Source organism: Ursus maritimus, unplaced genomic scaffold (genome assembly GCF_017311325.1).
Source record: "Ursus maritimus isolate PB19 unplaced genomic scaffold, ASM1731132v1 scaffold_3, whole genome shotgun sequence".
Classification (NCBI taxonomy): Eukaryota; Metazoa; Chordata; class Mammalia; order Carnivora; family Ursidae; genus Ursus; species Ursus maritimus.
In genome coordinates this window covers 1,628,615-1,652,009 of record NW_024425563.1, presented here as the reverse complement: position 1 = coordinate 1,652,009, position 23,395 = coordinate 1,628,615, and the positions used below count along the sequence as shown (strand labels likewise).

The 23,395-nt window shown below is 44.4% G+C and overlaps 1 protein-coding gene across 2 annotated transcripts in view; it reads left to right on the top strand.

The window, feature by feature from the left end:
- UBE3C (ubiquitin protein ligase E3C) overlaps nt 1–23,395 on the top strand; it is a 117,256-nt gene that overhangs the window by 51,777 nt on the left and 42,084 nt on the right. For both annotated transcript variants that reach the window (XM_040643754.1, XM_040643755.1), the window contains exons 12-18: nt 1,755–1,912; nt 2,063–2,295; nt 10,950–11,054; nt 13,025–13,112; nt 14,188–14,285; nt 15,355–15,487; nt 20,227–20,474. In XM_040643754.1, coding sequence (XP_040499688.1) covers nt 1,755–1,912; nt 2,063–2,295; nt 10,950–11,054; nt 13,025–13,112; nt 14,188–14,285; nt 15,355–15,487; nt 20,227–20,474 — 1,063 coding nt within the window. The remainder of the gene's footprint in view (nt 1–1,754; nt 1,913–2,062; nt 2,296–10,949; nt 11,055–13,024; nt 13,113–14,187; nt 14,286–15,354; nt 15,488–20,226; nt 20,475–23,395) is intronic.

The window sequence follows — 23,395 nt, the reverse complement described above, 5'->3', positions numbered from 1 at the left end:
GGTTAAGGAGAAAAAATAAGCTAATGTTGAATAATTGCCCTCATCGTGTCGTAGGGAACCCCAGTGTGAGAGCGTTGCACACACTGACACGTGTGTGCTAAACTGCTGGTGATGGTTGAGTGCCAGGACTGGTGACGGGGGACCGCTGGGGGCTGGCATGTCACTCTTCCAGGTCCAGGATTACCTTCTCCACCTGGCGGCCGGTAACTCGACCTGTACCGCATCCTCCTGAATAGCCTTCGCTCATCACTGTCCTCGGTTGTTTGTGTGGTTCTGCGAGGGAACCAAGAGACACAAACCATTTTTATGATACCAGTGAAACATGTGACAAACTGTTTTTCTTCTGTATGTCAACACAGTTTTACTGTGTGAACGGCCTGGTACTAGGCTTGGTGTGGAGTAACTCAGGAGGCGGAGAAGGGCTCCTGCCCTCCCAAGACTCGCCAGTTCAAAGGGAGCCTCCATGCCTCTTTTATCCTAACATCAAGAGCCTTTTTCTTTCATGCTGGCTTTGGCTGTGAGGTAGGACAGTTGTACTCTGTCCCTTTTTATATGTCCTCACTGCGTTTTTATTTTGCTCCTCTCAGCTAGCTCTGAGCGCTGGGGCTGCACCAGCAGTAAGGGCACGTTCAGGACCCGGATACGTACGAAGATGGCTTCTCCTTGACAGCGGAGTTCAGGCTGCACATCTGGGTCCTGGTCCTCACAGCCCTGTTGGTGGCAGTGCTCGCCCCTGCAGTGGGCCCCACGGAGATCTAAAGCTCCAGGTGGCTCCGCCCAGCTCACCATAGCCCCACCAGGAGTAGAAGGACATTTGCCTGTTCTTATCTTCTGCCTTACTCTCTCACATAACTTTTGGCTCTGGTGGGCAACCAGTTGGTAATTTGTGGATCCTTGGTTGTCTGCATCTAGTATGTATCTGTGGTGTTGTAGAAATGGGTATTCCAGGTATGAAGATCAGAGTGATCTCGCCCACAACATCGGCTAGCTCAGGACTGATAGGAGTGCTGTAGGGGACCATGGGGCTTCATAGACTGGGAAGAGCCCACAAGGGAACCTCTGGTCACCGAATGCACAACAAGACAAGGAGCCACAGTGAACCAAGGGAGAAAGAGAACAGATGCCGAGTGGGAGAAGTAAATTTAATAGCTCACGGCTCTTCACACGTGAGAGAGACGACAGGGCTCTCTAAAGATCACCTTCCTTTAGAGCTGCTCTAGGATGTGTCAGGACTCCTGGCAGAAGCAGTAACAGGAGCTGGTAAATAAACGTGGCTAGTAGAAACCAGGCCCAGGGTACAAGAGGGGAGACTTTATTCCTGAAGGTTTTATCAAGGTTCAACACGCAGCAGTTTTGAATGTTCCTGAGTAAGTAGTTGGATAGATTTTTCATGAGACCAGCGTGATACTTTGTTAAATATGTTAGGTGGGGGGGGGGACAGTTTTCAACCTAAAAGTAGTGGCATTACTTCCTGTAACCCTCTGTCTGGGGGCCACTGGCGCACGCGCAGTGACTGCCTTCATCCGGTTGATCGTGGGAGCGCGAACGCTAGTGAGGAGTGGTGGCTGGGTGTCCTGCTTCCTAATTGGAGCTGTTTACCAACCCATACTGTTAGAATGATCTTCCTTTCCCTTAGAGTAGTTTAATTGCTAACATGAATGTTATTTTCCCTGATGATGATTGTCTGGTGTCACGTCTTAACTCATTCCCAGATTAAAACTGACCTTAAAATCACTTTTCTCTGCCGTTTCAAGGTCTATGGTGCCACTGCTCCAGGTGATCTCTAGGGGCTCCCCCATGTCTTTGGAAGACTCCAGCCGCATCATCCCTCTCTTCTACCTGTTCAGCTCTCTGTTCAGCCACTCGCTGATTTCCATCCATGACAATGAATTCTTTGGAGATCCCATAGAAGGTAAGAGTTTTGAGGAATCTGTGTTTTGCTGGTTTCATGGCCTATCCGTTTTCATAGATGATAGAGAAGTTTTAAGCCTCTTAAGTCTTTCACTGTGTTAAGAAATGAAGAAAAACCATGTGTGATAGAATATTGGATCATGTTTTCCAGTTGTAGGTCAAAGACAATCATCAATGATGCCTTTTACTCTAGAAGAGCTGATAATGTTGTCTCGCTGCCTTCGAGACGCCTGCCTAGGGATCATCAAGTTGGCTTATCCAGAAACAAAACCAGAAGTTCGAGAAGAATATATTACAGCATTTCAAAGTATTGGAGTTACGACTAATTCTGAAATGCAACAGTGTATACAGATGGAACAGAAACGATGGATTCAGTTATTTAAGGTACAGAGGAGATGGGGTTTTTTGTTTTTGTGTATGTGTGTTACTGACGTCAAATAATGTACAAATGTGTTCTGACTTGACTGACTCTTTTCTTACGAATAGAAGTACAGGTTTGTTTTAGGCGTAGTTTTTACTTTGCAAAACTTTTTTAAATGAAGAAAAGTTCGTTTTCATTTTACTTTTTTGCCTTCTTTGAAACCCTTGTTTTTACATTGTTACGTGCATCTTTTATAAGTTGCTCTAAGTACTTTGAGTGACAAGATGAATTATAAATAAAATTTTAAAATATTTTCAGTTTTCACTGAACGATCTCTTACAGATTTTGTTTTTTTAATCTTTTCAGAAATTGATTAACAAAGGTGGGGGATAAGGTCATTAATGCAAGTTGCATGTAAATTATTTTAAAATATCTTCATTTTTAACCATGCAAAAAGAGAAGTTATGAGTTACTGTGGCTGGAGCGCTGGCAGGAAGTCACCACCGCTGAGAATATAACTGTGGGGTAGAAAAAAAGAAAAGAAAAAGGGTGCTTGACTTGCCATGAAATTTCTGCAGCAAACACATCTAGTCAGCTAAAATCGCTCATTAAAGGAGTGAGAGCAGAAGAAGTGCATTTTCCAAATTGAATGCTGGATTTACAGTCCGTTTAATACCCGCGACCCCTCGCACACTAATGTGCAGTTCGAGTCATCAGCTGTCCCTTCAGGTCTTTTATCACTGCTTTTGTCAAGCTATCTATTTAATTGAAAGAAGTTAATTGAATGAAAATGATCAACTAAGCTTGTATTAATATTGCTAATGGAACTTTCTTCTTGGCCATGTTTGGAGAAAGATGTCAAGCTAGACTTTAGGAAAGGCCCATTAATGCTTGCACTTAACCTGATGGGCTAATTAAGGACTGCTTATTCATCCGACGAGTGCACGATAGTCTCTATCCAGCCCATTCTCCCTGATTTTACAACACATTTCACTTACGAGCATGAGCATTAGTACCGCGAGAGTAACTGATAATGTTTTGATTGCACTGAACACAGTACTAATGCATCATTGAATTTATAATTTGTGCAGATTGATGTAATATATGTTTGCACAATTTATTTTAATTACCTATCTCTGTATTCCCGGGTAAACTTTAAAGGGCACACGTTGAACCCTTAATATATCCATTCTTAAAGATTGACAACTTTGCAACTTTTCTAAGTTAAAAATAAGCTATCTAACCTATTTCAAACATATAATTCTTTGGGAAACTTGACTAGATATGTGAATTATTGTAGCATATGTGTTTTTCTTCAAGTATTTAATTAAACTCTGGGATCTCTGTTAATAAAGCTTTCCGTGATGTAGGGTATCAGGTTTCGTGTTCAGTGTCAGATAATCTCATTACTTTATAGCACCTCTTGAGGCTTCCATAATTTCCATATGACAGGCTTGTCTTTAGGACCTAGAAATCTCAGGATTTAATAATGCTGTAGAAGAGAGTTTCGCCTGGCCCTATTTTATTTTGCTTAAGCATTAAATGAGAATTTGGTAGTGAACTTTTTCTTATGCCTCAGAATGACTCATTACCACTTGTTTAAGGGTTGAAGGTTTTAGGAATTAAGGAGAAGGTCCACTTTTTTGGTATGGGCTTGTTTTAGGTTTGAAATTGAGTTGTTACAAAGACCTTCTGAGTTTGGGATAGAATTGTTTGAAGACAATTTTTTGAACAGGATTCCTGTTCTTTGGGGGGTAAAAAAACCCAAACTTTTTTCATGCTACCTGCTGGTAAGCTGAGCCCTAAAAATAATGAAAAGGCATAGTCTTTGCATTGTAGAGAAGGGTTCAGCTGCTACTAGCTTTTCTTTAAGGAAAAAACTATCTTTAATACGAGATAAAAAGAATCCCCTTCAGTGCTTACTGTGTCCCAGACAGTATTGTAAGAGCTTTACGTATCCTGATTCATGGAACACGGTAATTCTGCCAGGAACGTGCTGTTACTACCGTACTTTACAGATGAGGTCACACAGCTTCGGGGGATAGAACGGGCCCTTGAACTCAGCTGCTGCTCTGCATCCCTCTCTGAAAAGTACTGAAATGGAATGTTAGCATTTTTTGTGTATTTTTAGTGCCAAATTTAAGTTGAAGAATTCAAGGTAGAATCAACCAAAGAAGGTAACAGCGTTTTGCCAATGATTTCCTGCCTTCCGCTGATTTTGACAGAATTGCAAATGATGAGACCTGACTCCTTCAACCACCAACCATTTTCATTATTCAGTCTTATGATGGTCCTTTCAAACTAATTTCTGTGAGAGGCTCTGTTGGCTGGTCACAGAACATAGAATTTTAAGTGGATAGAGTCATCTTTCTTTGTCACTATAAGAATGGAGGTCAGTTGCTGAGCAGTGCATTGACACTGCTAAAACAGTTTATGCATTTATCAAATTTATAAACTCCTCTTGAAGTGTAATTTATAGCTGTAGTTACTTTAGCCCTATGAGGAGATAGCAAGTCCTGTTTGATACGCCTTCGTGTGCGGCTACCAGCCTACGTGGGAGTCCCTGCGAGGAGGAAGGGGTATCAGGGAGCAGGAAGGAGACTCTCCACGCCTTCCTCGTCTGTGCTCATCTATGTGGAGAGAGAGAGGGGTCTGGCTTGCTTTCTCAGTGACTGATTTCATTTTTCAGTTCCAGAGAGAATTTTTTAAAAAGTTAAATTAAAACAACAGCCACACCCTGACATAGCCCTCACATGGCACCGTTAGGTATCCGTGTTCAACGAGACAATACCCTCTTTGTTCTCGTAGAGCTGCCTCGTGCCCTTTTCCATCTTTGAAGGTTTTTGTTTTGTTTTTGACTAAATAAAATGGGTACTTTAAAAAAATAATTTTGTAGTGTTTTAAACATCCTGGAGAATACTGTTGTCTTTAAAAATACACCAGTTTTCTCCAGTAGTAACTCAGGGCTTTATACAACTTGGTTCACCTGTGACATGGGTAGTCCCTCTCAGACGCTTCATGACCTCTGTGGATTCGGGCGCCGCTCTCGCCAGTTCCTTGAGCACGCAGGCTTTATGCCGGGAACGCTGGGGAATCGTGAGTGCTGTTGGCCCGGCCCTTGCTCTCTCAGCATTTTTACGTGGTGAAAAAGACAAACATTCAGCTAATCACATTAAGATAAACGAGGTCAGTACCATTAGAGCACACAGAACGGAAAAACAACTGCTGAGGTCACTCGAAACTTTTGATTTACTCTAGGGAAATGGTCATTCTGGTCTACGAGATGATGCTCTTGGAGCTGGTACTTTCCTGGTGTTTCTCTATTTCTTTTTTTTTTTTTAAGATTTTATTTATTTATTCGACAGAGAGAGAGACAGCCAGGGAGAGAGGGAACACAAGCAGGGGGAGTGGGAGAGGAAGAAGCAGGCTCATAGCAGAGGAGCCCGACGTGGGGCTCGATCCTAGAACTCCAGGATCAGGCCCTGAGCCGAAGGCAGACGCTTAACGACTGCGCCACCCAGGTGCCCCATCTATTTCATTTCTGTGTATTCTTCATTATAAAATCAGACTTGTAGAAAATTCTTACAGGATAGACACTTAGCACGTTGCTCGTTGGCCACACTCCCCTGCCCGTAGGTTATGTGCTGCAGCCTGTGCTTTGTAGTAACCTTCTTGAAGAATGACCTGAGGTGTTTGATTCTACTCACCAAAATTTACATATAAGATTTAAGGTAAAAAGAGATTATTATTTTATATTATAACGTAATTTAGTCTTGCAGTTGCCTTTCACAATTTTGACAATATGTACTTTTTTTTTGGTTATGGTAATTTAACTGAATGTCAAGAATCTCCATTGAGAAATGTCAGACTTTACTCTCAGTAGCCTTCAGCCACCTAATGTACATGTAATGCTAATTACGCATACGATATAGCGTGTGTCATACTTAAGAATATTTCCTGGAGGGCGCCTGGGTGGCACAGTGGTTAAGCGTCTGCCTTTGGCTCAGGGCGTGATCTCGGCGTTATGGGATCGAGCCCCACATCAGGCTCCTCTGCTGTGAGCCTGCTTCTTCCTCTCCCACTCCCCCTGCTTGTGTTCCCTCTCTCGCTGGCTGTCTCTCTCTGTCGAATAAATAAATAAAATCTTTAAAAAAAAAAAAAAGAATATTTCCTGGAGTCGCTAGGTCTTCGTGTGATCGTCGTAGCCAGTGCACTCAGAAACACACCGGGGTCCTGTGGAACAGTGCCTGTTACTTTGCCATCTTGACCTGGGACAGCTGTTGAGGGTGGTTTTTATGGGCGGTCTCTCTGTTTCTAAGCAGTCACCTACTCGATCTTTTTAACATTGGGTTTGGGGAGCCTGTTTCCATGTATCACCTATTCCTAATTCAAATGGCAAACAATAGAACATGGATAACAGTTGTATTTCTGAATGTTTACTTAAATAACTGTTAGAGTTCTTGAGCGCGCATGTCATCTAAAGTTTAGATCTGGCATGGAAGACCATGATATGGGGACAAGACTTAAACACCACATAAATGTCATATGTCCTATTTATAACTCTTGAAGTCTGCTGAAACTGTGTGTCGAGCTGGGTACACCCAGTTATTCTGGTGTTTGCTTGTTTACTGTTTTATCTTACTTCATATTTCTTAACTCACTGGTTCTCGGATCTAACTGCATACATCTCAGGATCTCCTGGGGAGCAGTTACAAACAGTTGACTGGCTTCGCCTCAGATGAATTGGATTAAATCCGCGGTTGGCGGTGCCTCTACGTGAGCATTCATCAGTGGGAGGTTTCAGGGTGCAGGGAGGGGTGAAGAACCGTAGGCCTCGCTGCACGGAGACGTCACTTTGGGCAGGTGTTTATAACCTTGGATCTCAGTTTGCAAAACTGGGCTTACCCATGACTTAGGTCCTGTTTAAATCTAAAATTCCTTCAGTTTTGGAACAGTCTTCTTCAGTAGGCATACCTGTGCCAGAAAATTTAATAAAATTAACTGAAAGAAAGACTGCCTTCACATCTCAACACTGGCTATCTGTTGATCCAGTTCAAAATTGTGACCCCGGTTTTCCTTACCTTTCACAATCTTTAGTCCATTTCTGCGATTTTAGTGGTTACATCCACGTACTTTCCTCCGCAGGACTAAGAATTTGTGTAGCAGTTGAGTGTGTGACCCTGAAAATGGCTACAGAGAGAGGGGGTGTGATCAAAGGTGTTTTGACGTCACAAGTGGACTCTGTTAAATTTTCATGGTTTCTTAAAATTTGCATTTTTCTTTAAAGCAGAACTAGTTTAAGTGAACGAGGAAAGTGTTTTTAGTTGAATTTAAGACATGGGATTTGACATTTCTAAAAAAATTTTTTGGGAATTGGTCCAGAGCTCATATTGCCAGATTTAGCAAATAAAAACGTGTCACCCAGTTAAATTTTAATTTCAGATAAATAACAAATGCTTTTTTAGATAAAAATATGTCCCATGCAATATTTTGGGTATATTTACATTTTTTTAAAAGCAGTATTTGGAGCATATTTATACTAAAAAATTATTTGATATTTATCTGAAATTAAAATTTAATAAGGTATCCTTTATTTTCTCTGGTAATCCTGTCCAGGACTCATCTTCAAGGCTGGCTTGCTGTCAAGTCTTAACTTGTTAGGAACTGCTTTTTCACAGCGACTCCGTCTGGACAGCTCGTCCTTGACACACGTCCTGAGGCCCCTGTCACTTTGTGCCTACCACTTTTTCCTCCCTACCTCTCTCTCTCCCTTTTTTTTTTTTTTTTTAAAGAGGGGTCACAATACCAGGACATTTATAAGTAATATGTGATTATTTCTTTTTTTATACTTAGAATTTGAAAGTAAGAAAGGGAGTGCCCTGTTTTGAAACTTCTTAGTGTTTAATTTCAGAGTAATTTAAAAGAAGAAAGTAAATTATGGCATTAATTGCTCCATAGATAGTTTAATATTTGTGACCTGTAGAAAATAAATGACCTCATAACCATAGGTTGGAAAGAGATGACCACCAGGAGGTGGATAAAAAGTTTTATTCTAGAGTTAGGCAGCCCTGGCCCTGCCCCTTGGCAAGCCTTGGAGCGAGTCTCTTCCCTTCAGCAAAGCTGAGTGTCCTCCACTGTGCCGTGGGGAAGGGCAGTCCACAAGGTTGTCAACATCCAGTGGGACAGTGTGCGTAAGCCGTCAGTGAACGGGTGCAGGCAAATAAACACACGTGGATAGTGGTCAGAAAGCATGGCTTCTGTTAACAGTTGTGTGTTCTGTGTAAATTTCAGCCCAGTATCTGTTCAGTCTGAACTTACTTAAAATACTAATTAATATAGCTGGTTATGGAAATGGAAAGATAGGCTTTGATGTTATTCATAGAAGATGGTGCTTCTGTCTCTGCTGTTGGAAGAGCATGTGTGATGTGCTCTGTGTGCACTGACCGGCCTCGTCCCAGACAGAATTGCACACGGAACGGAACTCACTGACATCTGCTCTTTTCTTTAGAAGAGCAAAACTGAGACACTTCGGAGATTTAAGTGCATTAGGTCAATGACAATACTTTGTTATGACCATGAAGTTAACCAGGTAGAAACCCAAACTAGGCTGTTCTCAGTCTACCTCAGCTGCACTTGAAATCGGTAATAATAAAGCATTGCATGCGTATAACTTAACCTCTGAGCAAGCACAACAGAGTCAAGAGTCAAGGATAACTAACTACGTGTTAACTGACCTAAGCTCATTTCTGCTGATTCAAAAAGGATATTACTGTAGTATTAGGACAGGCTTTCAAATGCCACAAGGTGGATGTCACAGCTACATGGGTAGGAAATACCCATCAGTCAGAACTGGAGTTCTAGACCTTGAGACGTTTGTACTGATGTAGTTTTGTCTGCATGGCCAAACTGCTCACGCATCACGTTTTCCTCTGTCCTCAGGCATCTCATCCGAGTGGTGTGTCCACATTCTAGTGGTCTAAGGGTATCAACCAAGGACCCTTTCCCACCCATTTTTGTTGGACAGAGTTTTTGGTGTCCCTGAATACCAAGGATTTGCATGTCACAAAAGAGGCATTTGTGTTTCTGTCATCTGTAGATGCTGAACTCTGAGATTTTAAGGGGAAATCTCTATTAACAGTTGAAATTAGGCTATCTTGTCTGTCTTGTGGGTATATTTGGAAATTTATCACGTTATCCTAATTTTATTCCTTACTCAAGTTATGTTTTATCCTAATTTCTCATCCAGATATCTTACTTGATTAGAGGCGGTGTGTATAGAGGCCTGGCTGACTTTTTCAGAAAACATCGTCGTAGTTTTACTTTAACTACATAGTAGTTATGTGACGAAATCCTGTCTGTAAAGGTTTAAGACTTTGGATTTACAATTTTATGTTGGTTTATCTTGGTTTATTACAAAGTACATTCGTATTTAACAGAACATCAGGTCTTTTTTATTGCTTAGTTTATTTTTTAAAGATTTTATTTATTTATTTTGAGAGACCGAGCATGTGTGTGAGCGGGGGGAGGGGCAGAGGGAGAGAAAGACTCTTAGGCCAACTCCACACTGAGTGCAGAGCCCAACGTGGGGCTCGATCCCGCGACCGTGAGATCATGACCTGAGCCAAAATCCAGAGTTGCACGCTCAGTGTACTGAGCCTCCCAGGCGCCCCCATCATTGGGTCTCTTTTATTTTATTTTATTATTATTTTTTAAAGATTTTATTTATTTATTCGACAGAGAGAGAGACAGCCAGCGAGAGAGGTAACACAGCAGGGGGCGTGGGAGAGGAAGAAGCAGGCTCATAGCGGAGGAGCCCGATGTGGGACTCGATCCCATTACGCCGGGATCAGGCCCTGAGCCGAAGGCAGACGCTTAACAACTGCGCCACCTAGGCGCCCCATTGGGTCTCTTTTAAATAGGCAGTGCCGTCAGTTCTCTTTAATCATATACTTTAAATTTACAATTAATTATTGATCCCAAGTCAATCATCAAATGCCTACTGAGTTTCCACGTAGTTAGTCGGGACTTTCTTCTTAGGGAGCTTCCTGCGTAGCCCGGGAGGGACTCGTGCTCATTGCAAAAGTAGTAATGAGCAGATCGGCCATGCTGGGGTGGGGAGGCTTTACAAAGCAGTCAGACTGAGTGTGTGTAGAATTCTGGTGAGAAGAAGGCCTAACTCCGGAGACTTACTTAAGGGAAATACTGAGATCCAGTCAGGACAGTTTTTTCCCCTCAGTGCCCTTGATAGAGTGTCTTTCAGAAAAATATGAAATGCTATTACCGTAGGAAAAACTTCCACAAAATTGCTATATACTTGGAGATTTCTTGTATTACAGCTCAAACGAGCTAATACATTTCCAAATTCGTGTTTGAAAACTTCATTACTTCCTCCTTTGTAGTACGCCTTTAACATATTCCTGTTAATTTTCCCTCCTTCACTGGCACGTAACTAACTGCTTCGTACTTAAAATTCATTCTTGTGATCACAGGGTGAGGTACTCTCTGTGGCCTGATCTGGCGGTGGCCTCGGGTGGGCCTCGGTGGCCAGGCGCACATGCTCTCAGCCTGTAGTGGGGAGCGCTCGGGTCCTTGACTGCCGCCTGGGGCTGTTGCTTCTCCTGTGCAGGGGTTGTTCCTGAGCTTGGTTACGTGACTTAGCCCTGTTCTTCCTCTGCAGGTGATCACCAATCTCGTGAAAATGCTGAAGTCCAGAGACACAAGGAGAAATTTCTGTCCTCCAAATCACTGGCTGTCAGAACAAGAAGATATTAAAGCAGATAAGGTTTACTGAAAGATCTTTCTAGTATTTTTCGTTAAACATATTTTTTCAGCTTTTGTCTTTCTGGGGAGAAGGATAAATTCTTCTAAATTGTTTTATTTATTACTTATTATGTAACTAAATATTAACAGTAAGCATTTTTATTATTAATTCTTAGGTCATGTAATGGGATATATAGCAGTATCATTGACTTAAACATACATCCTGAGTTTATTTAACCACAGATTATATTGGAGCCTAGCGGTTCTTTGTTGGGGTTGCAAGAGATTTTGCTTGTATTGGTGTTGTAGTTATCAGTGTGTGTTTAGCACTTAGAGGAGATGAAGCATGTCCTTGATTTTCTAAGGAAACAGAGACAAATTTGAATATTACTAAGATCTAGACCTGAAGTAGATTCAGTGGTATAAATATTTTTTAGAGGTTTAACTAACAAAGGTCATGAGCTATTTGAATTTCTGACAAAGAAGAATTTTCATTGTTTCTTGTCAGAAAAAGGCGTACATGACTGTATTCATTTCAGAGTCTTGGGGATGAGGGCAGAGAGTGGAGGGTGTAGAAGAAACAAGGCCATAGAAACATTAAAGAAAGAAAAGAAAGCAGAGGTGTTTTACACCCGTTTCAGATAGTGCGTCTGCACGAATCTTGAAGCCTGTGGCTTCTAGCCGTGAGCGCTGGTCGGGCTGAGAAACTCTGCCAGATCTTGTAGCGGTGGACGTTCTGTAGCCAGATCCCGGAGGGGGGCTCTGAACAACACTTACACCAAAAAGAAACAGCCTTGGTGTGATGGGGCGTTCTGTCACTGGAGAGCATGGGAGCCACGGGAGCTCCAGCCCTCTAGACGAAGTGCAGCGGACTGAACCTCAAATAGGCTTAAATCTGCGAGGTCGTAAATGTACAAAAAAGAAGACTGGCCCTCTTGTGGGATGTAGAGGCACCACCTCATTGTTGGAGAGACTGGTTTGGGAAAAAGAAGTCATCCTGCCTGAGCCTGCCTGTCCTTCATGGACTTCATGTGCCTCGGGCTGAGCAAGCCGTGGTGACGGGAGAGCCTTGTGGGGTCGAAGCCACGAGTAGTGCGAGAACCGGGGTCCCACGGTCTGTAGGCTGGGAGGAGTAGGCAGTGTAGGCAGTGCCCCGGGGGTGCAGACCCCACGGGAACCTGCCGAGACCGGGCTGGAAGCCCCCGCAGATGGGGGTCCAGGGCCCAAATATCAGGCACTGTGCTGCTGCTTGACTCGAGAAGGCTCGGCTGTGGGAAGAATGCCAGCGGAACCAGACGTGTCTTGTGGCATAACTGGGTCCAGTTTTGGCACAAGTTCTCCATCTCATCGCCGACCACACGAGCCTCTTGAGAGAGCACACTGCCTGTGAAGCGTTCTGGCCAAAAGTCAAACCTGGATGTAATGAAACCCCTAGATGTAATTGCACATTTATAGGGAAATGGAGAGCCCAGAAGCCCACGTTAACACGGACGGGGCGCAGCTAGCGATGGTGGGGAACATTGCTGGACAGCGGACTGGGGCCACCGCCAGGGCTGAGGGAGCAGATAGAACCACAAGCTTCACAGAATGCCCACGAACCCCAGCCTTACTGCAGAACTGATGTAAACAATTAAGTGTTTAGAATTATGAGACACTGAGTGTTTAGTAAGAAGAAGTTGTTAATTCTTTAAGTGTGATGTGTTTTCATTTGCATGGTGATCATGTTATGACAGTTGACTAGATGCAGATATTACACAGCATTAAAGAGAACAAGTGGAGATTTCCTTGGGATGTATTAGGGAAAACAGTTATGTTGTGAGAGTGTAAACGGGCAGCCGACCAAGGAGAGAGTGCATGAAAAGGACTTGAGGTCAAAGAGCAGGACCTCGCTGGCGTGAAATGCACGCCCAGCACCCTTGTACTTCACATGTGGCCAGTGAGTGCTCGTGCCAGGGCACGGGGATGCACTGAGCCAGGCTGCTGGCCCCGCAGGTCACCCAGCTCTACGTCCCGGCTTCCAGACACGTGTGGAGGTTCCGGCGGATGGGGAGAATCGGCCCCCTGCAGTCGAGCCTGGACGGTGAGTTCTCTGTGTCCTGGCACATTTCTCCATCAGCCCAGGGTCATGGGCTTTTGTTTACATGCTGGGAAATCCACTCTTTTTGGTGTACTGTTCTGAAATTTTTTAAAAACTTTTTTTAGTGAGGGGAGGGGCAGAGGGAGAGAGAGAATCTCAAGCAGCCTTCACGCTGAGCATGGAGCCCGACACGGGGCTCAGTCCCACGACCCTGAGATCATGACCTGAGCTGAAATCAAAAGAGTAGGATGCTCAACTGACTGAACCACCCAGGCGCCCTTAGTGTTCCGTGATTTTTGTAAACGTCTGCCTCTGTGATCAACCCCATAGAAAGAGTCATCGCTCCAGAAATTATCTCTTGCGCCTTTGTAGGCAGCCCCTTTCCCCAGCCAGAGCCCCTGGCAACCACTGACTTGTTTTTTGTCCTGATAGCTTTACCTTTTCCAGAATGTCTTTAAATGGAACTATATAGTGTGTAGCCTTGTGAGTCTGGAAAGGAGAAGTCCGGGCATACCTCTGAGACATGGCAGGTTTGGCTCCAGACCACCACAACAAAGTGAATGTCCCCAAATGAGTCAAACGAAGTTTTTCATTTTCTAGTGCGTATAAAAGTTAAGGGTGCAGGGGCACTGGGGTGGCTCAGTCGGTAAAGCGTCCTACTCTTGATCTCGGCTCGGGTCTTGAGCTCATGTTGTGGGTTCAGGCCCCACGTTGGGCTCTGTGCTGGTGTGGAGCCTGCTTAAAAAAAAAGTTAAGTGTGCAATGGCATTTTGTCTAAAAAAACAATGTACGTACCTTCATTAAAATTACTTTTGGCTAAGAGATCCTGACCGTCATCTGAGTTTTCAGTGACTGGTAATCTCTGATCACCATAACAAATGTAAGTATGGAAAAGTTTGAAATACTGCAAGAATTGCCTGAATGTGACACAGAGACAGGAAGTGAGCAAGTGCTGTTGGGCGGTGCTCGACGCGGGTCCCCACAGCCCTTTGGTTAGTGAAGCACCGCGTCCGCGCAGTGCGCTGAGGTGAGGTCACGCGTGCGCGGAGCCTAACGAGGGTGTTCCCGTGTGTTGCAGTGGGTCTGGAGTCCCCCCCTCTGTCCGTGTCTGAGGAGCGACAGCTTGCCATCCTGACGGAGCTGCCCTTCGTGGTTCCATTCGAGGAGCGAGTCAAGGTGTGCGCCTCAGTCTCAGTAGATTGCATATGACATCGTTTCAGTGTGAAAGAGTTAACACCAGCAAACACAGTCTCTCAAGGTGCTTAGTGCCCAGCCGGTTATGGGATTGCGGTTCTCCTCACGAGGTTGTCATCGTTGACCGTGATTCATAAAAGTGTCGTCCAACACCTCTGTGTAGACCCGAGGGATTGTTTCTCCTTATTTCTATCCGTAGTTACACCACTGTCTTCTTCTAATGGGAGTAGAAGGTCTTTTTGTTAGTAAATTTTGCATTGTTTTTGAAATTGCACATTTTTTTGAAGATATGCTTCTGTACATTATGTTGAAGTTATTTGTCGCAAATACTACTTTATAAAAGAGAGATGGACAGGTACCTTAATTTCCTGCCTGGTGATTTTTGACCAGTGTACAAAATTTTGTTTACATTTCTGTTTTGAGATTTAAAATGTTTTGTTTGTATTCACCAACTTAGCAAATGTCTAAAAACTACTAGGCTTTATTCTTAAGTAATGGCTTTGAGAGGACACCTTCAGTCCTGCCCACTTCCTTTATAGGACGAGCAAAAGAGTGAGTTTCTTGTAAAGCTTTTGGTGTTCTTCATGGAGACACGGGCAAGCGGGCACAGCTATAATGTGACATTATATAGTTCCTGAGCTCCCTCTACTGGATTTTTAGCATCAAAAAAATTACTTGAATCTTATTGTTAGGCAGATATTCTTACTAATATTGATATACAGCTTTACAAAGCTATTCTCTGTTTTCCTCTCTACCACCTGGGTTTTTCTAAAGGGTTTGCAAAGGAAAATACTGAAAATATACTCCAGCATGGGATTTTTTACATTGTTACAAAATGGAGGAAAGGGACAATAGTACGAATATATTAATACTACACATTTACTGAGAAGGCATAAAGTCCATATATGATACCTTGGCTTTTAAAGTTTGCTTCAGAATTTATGGAGATAGAAAAGTTAAGATTTATTTAGCAGTTTTTCCTTCTGTTGCTTATGTTTATAACAAAAAGTCTGTTGTTCCGGATAACCTGACAACTTCCCCTGTTTGTTAGATCTTTCAAAGGTTGATTTATGCAGATAAGCAAGAAGTTCAAGGAGATGGTCCATTTCTGGATGGAATTAATGTCACAATAAGAAGAAATTATATTTATGAAGATGCTTATGACAAACTTTCCCCAGAAAATGGTATGTATGATTCTCTGTGTCTGCATGTGGCAGGGGGAGGTGGGGGATTATTTTAGAAAGAGGTAATCATGAAAATATCCGCGTCCGTCATCTTGTTCTGTAATGACTTTGTAACAGTGGAATGCACGTGTCAGATTTGGTAGATGTATATTACCAAATAACACTGACAAATAATTATCCCAACAGCAGCCTTTCAAATACTGATTTTTTTTTTAGGCGAGAAGCTCCACCCACGAATGTCTGTGTCTCAAATTTAGTTGACAACTTACAATTCTGAAAGTGTTGATGGGCAACCGTCGACATTCCGTGTTAAGTATGAGAATCTATTTATGTGTATATTACAAACTCTAAGCCGTATTTAACGTAGCAGAAGAAACCCCACTGCAGTCCAGACCCCTGCACAGACGGGCGTGTCCTTCAGTGGCGGGAGCGAGTCACGCTGAAACAGTGATTGGGTCGCATTTAGAGCTCAGCAACACGTTTTACCTCGTGAATATTCAACACCGTGTTAAATGTGGTATCCATGATACTGCATTAAATCAGGATGCCATCAGTGCAGGAATGAACAGTAGAAGCTTGGCGGGATCCCAGGCACAGCTTCAGGAGGTGATGGGATGGTGTGAGAAGTGAAAGAACGGGTGCCTCTTCTAGGGGAGCCAAACCTCAAGTCATTTTTTCCTTAAAGAGCTAATTGTGCTGTACCGTGGGAGTAACGGAGGACGGTGAGCATCAGTCACCAGCCCCTTCTCTGTCCCGGGTTTCGTGTGCAAGGGTTTGGTGTTCATGTGCGGTGGTTTTGTCTGTAATGTGTGCTGCAGCCGGACCCCACCAGCTCCGTCCTGGCCCTGGGGTGTGCTGTCCACGGCACCAGCATACTCTCGCCCAGCATAGCATGCTTTTAAATTTTCTGCGTGAACGAGGCAAAAATCTGGTACTCTGACTTCAAGCCCAACATCCTTTTGAAAACAAAGTAGGCCTCCCTCCGTGGGGATCCAGTCCCCATAAATCAGCTGTTGCAGCTGTCGTGTTGTCCCCCACTGGACCAGGGCTTTGCACGCTGTTCCTCTGTTCCCCTCAACTGGCTGGTGCTTGGTGGGTGTTGGATCTGTGATTGAGCCTGGGGAAGACTCAGTCGATAGACAAGGTGGTAAACGTGCCATCGACGCAGAAATGTTGAGAGTGGAATTGGGGTGTGGTTGATGCTGGGGAGGGGGAGGCAGTCCTGCAAGTGAGGAAGCAGTGATGGGCACGGCCGTTCACACATGGCTGATCGTACTCACACTTGCTTCCTCCACATGCCGGAGTTGGATGAGAAGATGCGCGTATCAGCCATTTTAAATTAACTTGAAAACTATTTCATAGAGATGATTTTTAAAGATATTACTATCTAATTATAACAAGCCCCAAATTTCTTAATGAATCCTTAAGCTTAAAGTTATTCAGAAGCTGATCACACCCTAACTCTCCAGGTGCGTGCCGATGCTTGCACTGAGTTTGAGGGATTTGGAGAGACCGTCTGCAGATGTAAAGCGTGTATAACAGTATACACCTGTATGTACGTTATATGCATGTAACATGTGCATGTATGTGATAATGCTCTTCATCTCTGCACATGTGTTCTAATTCAGGCCTTAGTAACATGAATTTTTTAAACCATTTGTCAAAATTGTTATTTTGCTAGGGAGAGTAGTAAAATTAAATATCTCAGAATGTTGCATTTACTTGTGGGGAATTGGCGTGCGGTGCTGTGCTGACTCATCATTTATACATAACGTTAATATGCTTGCTGTACATGCTGTCTCATCCTCGCACCATAGCCTTTATGGACGCTTGTCATCTCGTATTCATGTCTTCTCAGGAGGGCTGTCTTCCTCTCTCTCTTTTTAAGATTTTATTTATGTAGTCATCTCCACACCCAGCGTGGGGCTTGAACTCACGACCCCAAGACTGAGCCAGCCAAGTGCCCCTCAGACCAGTTTTCTGGAGTGTGGGTGTTGGCCCCATGGATGATTGAGCAGGTTGTTGGAGCTCAGAGAGGTGGAGCCGGTTCTCTTCTTAGTGGGGAGCCCAGGCAGGTGCCGGCGCGCTGGTCCCAGCCCCAGGCTGCCACGCGCTCTCATTGCCCTGGCCGCCTGGTGCGAGACCGTGGAGAAGTGACCACGGTTACCCTCAGGACTGCTGTAGGTCTTGGTGTCATCATCTGTTAGCTTGGATGAGAATCCGCCAGAGCTGGCTCTGAACCGTGCTGTATCGGTTCCTGAGAACCTCGCGTGTCTGTGCTTTGGTCTGTGAGTTGGTTTTATTTCATGTAATGCGCAGAATTTATTACATCATTTTTCTGAAGAAGAAACTATAATAGGGTAAAATCAAAGTAACGTTTTACTTAGGTTTTTTCCCCCCACCGAAACCTTCCTATATAAGTTAGATACTTTAAATTTTTCTTTAGAAACAAGTGGTGGCAAGATATCTCAGGCTGGATTTGATTCTGAAAATATTATTGTGCTATTCCATACTGCTGTTCACAGAAATGAGCTTCAGGGAACACAGAATCTCAGTTGTAGCCAAATTAGAGGGGTGATTTCTGTGACTGGCCGCTGAGTCTGCAGAAGAGAGTGACACACTCCTGTTCCCCTTACTGTTGCTACAGGTGGAACGAGTGTGGGAAAGCATGGGCCACAGCTGAGGTTTCCCATGTACAATATTTGTACACTCAGAATTTTTACAAAATACGCTGCTGACTTCTGACAATCAGTTTGAGAAATATTACATGTGACAAACAAATGCTTATGTATAATCCATCCTTAAAACTGGGTCTTAAGAGGAATATGTAAAGGTGAGATACCCAACTGTACTTTTGTGTCACATCTGTAATTATCTGCTTAGATTTCTTTCGGCATTTTACCTAGGTCTTGAGCTGGAATGTGTTTTGTAATCCTATTAACCAAAATACATGCCAATAACATATTCATGGACCCTAATCAGTTAAAAGCATGTTCTTCATGTAATCATGGTTAAATTTTAAAAATAGAAGAGAATATGGTTTAGTATAAAAGCCTATGCTTTGTAGGCAATAGACGTATCTTTAAAATGTAGCACTCCCTTTACAGTGTTAGCTGTCTGTCGTTAGACATAACTCGACCTCCCTCGTACTTGGTTTTCTCACTGCAGAATGAGGATAATTCTATTTTTTCTTCTTCACGTTTTTATTTAAGTTCTGGTTTGTTAGCACACAGTGTAATATTGGTTTCAGGAGTAGAACTCAGTGATTCATCACTTCCATACACCACTCAGCGCTCATCACAGGTGCCCTCCTTAATCCCCTTCACCCTTTTAGCCTGTCCAGAATGGGGTTAATTCTTAACCCAGAAAGTTGTTAAAGGACTTGAAGTAATGTGTGTAAAATTCTGGCTTGGGGTCAATTATCAATGCTCGTTATTCCTTTACAAAGTACAAGAGCAAGCATAACCCGATGGTTTAGATTTGTCTGCCCTAGTCCGGCAGGAGATGTGGGCTTTACCACGGAGCTTGCCTGGCACAGCTTCTGGCCTCTCCCAGCCGGCTCAGTGGAAGACGACGTCTGTACTGCTGGGCACAGTGCTGTAGACCTCAGTCCAAACAGTGACTCGTACCGGCCCCGTTTGAGCCACGTTCTAGAATAGTCACAGCCAGGTTCTGTGACTTCAGAAGTACTGATGCTCGCCCACCGCCATGGTGGAGCTCTAGCAGACATGCACGCTGCTAATCCCCCTTCCAGAGTGTTTTCTCGAGGTCCCCTGTCCCTTGGGGAGATTTGGGGTGGCCGCACGGAAAGTCTGAAAGATGGCAGCCGCTCATTAGCCCAGGAGCACTGGCGCCTTTGCAGACCTGGGCCACGCTGCCCTGCACCTCACCACACTCCCCAGCGGCCGGCCGCCTCCGCCCCTCCCCGCCGGCTGAGATGCCGAATGCCCGCAGCACGCAGGGGGAGAAGATGAAGCCGTGTCAGTGACTTTCACAAACTTGCACCTTGATTAAGCCTGTCCCATGAAGACCGCCTGGTTTTGACTTTCGGCAGAAGCCCTTTCGTTGGCTTGTACTCGGTGTCTGTGTCCTGAGGCTGTTGTGTCCCCGTAGGTGAGTCCAGCAGTACTGGCCTCTTGAGGACCTGGCCGGACCTTTCTCTAAAATACCGGGCATAATTAAGCAATTTTGCAAATTTTTTTATTTTTGTTTTTGTCTTTGTGGCACACGAGATAACACTTTCAAATGATGATGTGGACTCTGGGTTCTGACTCTCCCGCGCGTTCACCTCTTTAAGAGACTCTGCTGTTAATTGCACTGATGTCCCCTTTACCCATTTATGGTTTTTCCTTTCCTGGTAACAATTTCTGTTCCCAAGTATTCTTATGTGCTGAATTCCCTCGCTCTTTTGCTCGTATTTTAGAGTATTTTAGAGTGTCCTATCCCGTAGAATATAAGGGATAACTTAATTCTCTCCTGAGCATCGTTTCCCCTCACCACCGTGCGTGATACATGAACCTCTTTCTCTCTTTCTCCCGTTGTTGGCTTTGGGGGAGATACGGGTCTGTCTATCTCATCATCTGTTTTTAATCTCATTGTTTTGTTTTTTTTGAGTCCAGCATTAAAATATCTCTCATATTCTTGCTCCCCTTCCCAAAACTTCCTGTAATACCAGCTTATTTTATTGCCTTCTTTTAAAATCCTTTCTCCTCCCCCCTTTACCCGCCTCGTTTTAACAGAGCCTGATTTGAAAAAGCGGATCCGTGTGCACTTACTCAATGCTCATGGCCTGGACGAAGCCGGCATTGACGGTGGTGGTATTTTCAGAGAGTTTCTGAATGAGCTGCTCAAGTCAGGATTTAACCCCAACCAAGGGTTCTTCAAGACCACTAATGAAGGGCTCCTGTATCCCAGCCCGGCTGCCCAGATGCTCGTGGGAGATTCCTTTGCCAGACACTACTACTTCCTGGGCAGGATGCTTGGAAAGGTAAAGTAACTTGGTGTGTTTGGACCTCAGACCACAGGATGTTGAAGTTTTGCCTTTCTGTGTGGTTGCTGTCTGTTTCATTGAAGACGTTTCTTAAAAATTGCCGAAGTAATTTTGGTGAACCCTGAACAGTATTTTTTTACATGATAATTAACATTTCACCATTACACATTGCATGCACAGTAGTCACACACATAAATTATTTGTATAGTGTAGAAAACCTGGGGACCGTATACTATAAAATCCTGTTTGTCGAAGTCTCTGGGTAGCTGTTGCCATCAGTGTGCACCCTGGAAATACTGTCTGTCTCCCCATTGCTCATTGATAGTGTTCAAGTGGTTCTTGTAAGGTTCCGTCAACTTGGGAAATGCTACGAGGTGGAAGACCGTAGTTGTTGGGCGTGGGTTAAGTGTTCCGTATGTTGTGTGCGAACTCTAGGAACAGTGGCCATTGAGGATGACGTGATCGGGGCGCCTGGGTGGCTCAGTTCGTGAAATGTCTGCCTTCGGCTCAGACCATGATTCTGGAGTCCTGGGATCAGGCCCCGCATCAGGCTCCCTGCTCAGCGGGGACTCTGCTCTTCCCTCGCCCTCTGCTCCTCCCCCTGCTCCTGCTCTCTCACGCTCGTTCTCACTCTCAAATAAATAAAATCTTTAAAAAAAAAAAAAAAAAGGTGACACGATAGTAGTGCTCTAGTAACCAGAGTGCTACACGCCTGCCGGCCAGCTACACACACACAATTCACCCCTCCTGTAAATGAGAGGAAAACATTCACGAGTGCTGGAGCCTCGTGGGAGTGTCCTGTTTCATGCTGAAACGGTGGTCGTCCCGGCCTGTGGTAGCCCCATGGGGCGGCCACACAGCACCACAGACGGGGCAGCTTAGGAATCACACACACTTGTTTCTCACAGCTCCGGAGGCTGGAAGTTCACCATCAGGATGCCATGTGGTCTCACAGGCTGGGCCCTTGTCCTGCTTCGTGCCCAGAGCCTTCTCTCTGGGGTCGCTTCCGTAAGGACACCTGACCTAATCACCTCCCAAAGGCCCCACCTCCTGATGCCATCACCCCGGGGGGTTCGGACGGCAGCGTAGCAACTTTGTGGGACATCGCCTGTGGGTGTGCCAAAGGTGGGGAATAGCAGCAGTCCCTGAGACTCCATTTAAGTCAGGGGTCGCTGACTTCCTCCCATGAGTCAAATGCAGTCCAAAGAGGGGGGTTAGGGTTTTTTTTCTTTTTAATTGATTACTAACATTTTTAAATGGCAGAATATTTATATACAGGGTTATATTTCTGGGTTACTCTGTTTTATTTTGTTTGCATCTTTGTACTTGAAACAAATTCCGTGTCAGCAGTTGCCAATCCTAGCAGGATGCAGCTGGCAAATATCCCAGTAAAATCGGTAATTGAGACTTAGGTCTAAACTGTTCTAAATGAGGTGGGAAATCATTTAAGTTATTTCCCTGGGAAATGGAAAGTTGATTGTTGATTTTTCTTTGAATGATTCGTTCCACTCATCGTAACTGCACGGTAGAGAAAACCTGATGCGTGTGGGGCAGCGTGCAAGGATCCCCTAGTATTCATACTCTTGCTGACAAATGGTCGCTTTGGTGACAGCGACACAGGTTTACCCCAAACCCACTGTCTGAATCAGAAGTTGTAATATCCCAAGAGCCGAGGGGAAGGCTGGAGAGAGCGCGGTGCTCAGGGCTCAGTGGCGCGATGCTGGCTCCTTGCAGGGGCTTCGGCTCCAGTTCAGAAGATATCTTCCTCGTTTGTTTTCATTACTGAGGGTGTATCTTGCAGCATAGAATAAAGATGGAACATATCTGGATCTGTAAAGGGTCACAACATATCCAGTAATAAGGTTATTATTAAATAAATTTATGTTACCCAAGAATCATTGGTGTATTGTTCTAGATAGGTAAATGTTTTTCATGGTATTTGGGGGAAGTTCGTTAGGGTTTGGATAGTCTGGGAATGCATTTTGGTCTCCCCTACTTAAGAGTGGGATAGCAATGCCTGATACTCCATATTTACTGTCCAGCACGCTTTGAGAGGTTGGATTGTATCACAAGAATCATAGTCCGTGCAGCTTCTGCAGGTCTGCATGAGTAGAGGTGACACTCAGGAACTGAGGGCAGCAAGCCGTAGCCTCTGGCCAAGTCCACCCACCTATTCTTTGTAGTTGGAAAAAAAGAAAAAAAGGTTTTATTAGAATTCCACCGGGCATCATCGTTTACATTGTCTGGGTGCTTTCCCTACAGTGGCAGTTGGACAAAGCCCAGATAGAGCATGTGCTCTGGGGCCCTTTCCAGGACGGTTTGCTGACCCTGCCATAGGGCTAAGCCAGCGGACAAATCATAAAGAGCCTTTGTGTTGCATGATGAAAAGTTTGGTCTCCATCCTGTGGGTCATGGAAAATCATTGTTTTGAGCAAATGGCCAAGACTTACTATATTTGCAAGGAGACAGCAGGCAGCGAATGGATTTTAGAGGGTGAGACTCAGGAGTTAAGATTTAAGAGTATGGGACCGTGGCCTAAGTCCTCAGTAATGCTGGCCTTGCTCACAGCAGTGTGATGCTGTGAGGTCAGTGGGGACTGAAAAGTGACCACGGGATTGGTCTGCGAGTCTTTATTTCCCTGGTGCTTTATCTTAGAACCACTTCATTGAGATATGATTCGCATCCCTGCAGTTTGTCCGCATGTAGTGTGCGATTCAGGGGTGTCCGGCTGACTCAGTTGGTGGAGCATGTGACCCTTGATTTGGGGGTCATGAGTTCGAGCCCCATGTTGGGCGTAGAGATCACTTGAATGAATGAGTGAATTTTTGGGAAGTGTATGATTGAGTAGTTGCAGTATATTCAGAGTTACGCAGCTGTCACCACCGTCAAATTTAGAACATTCATCTCCTGTGTCTATT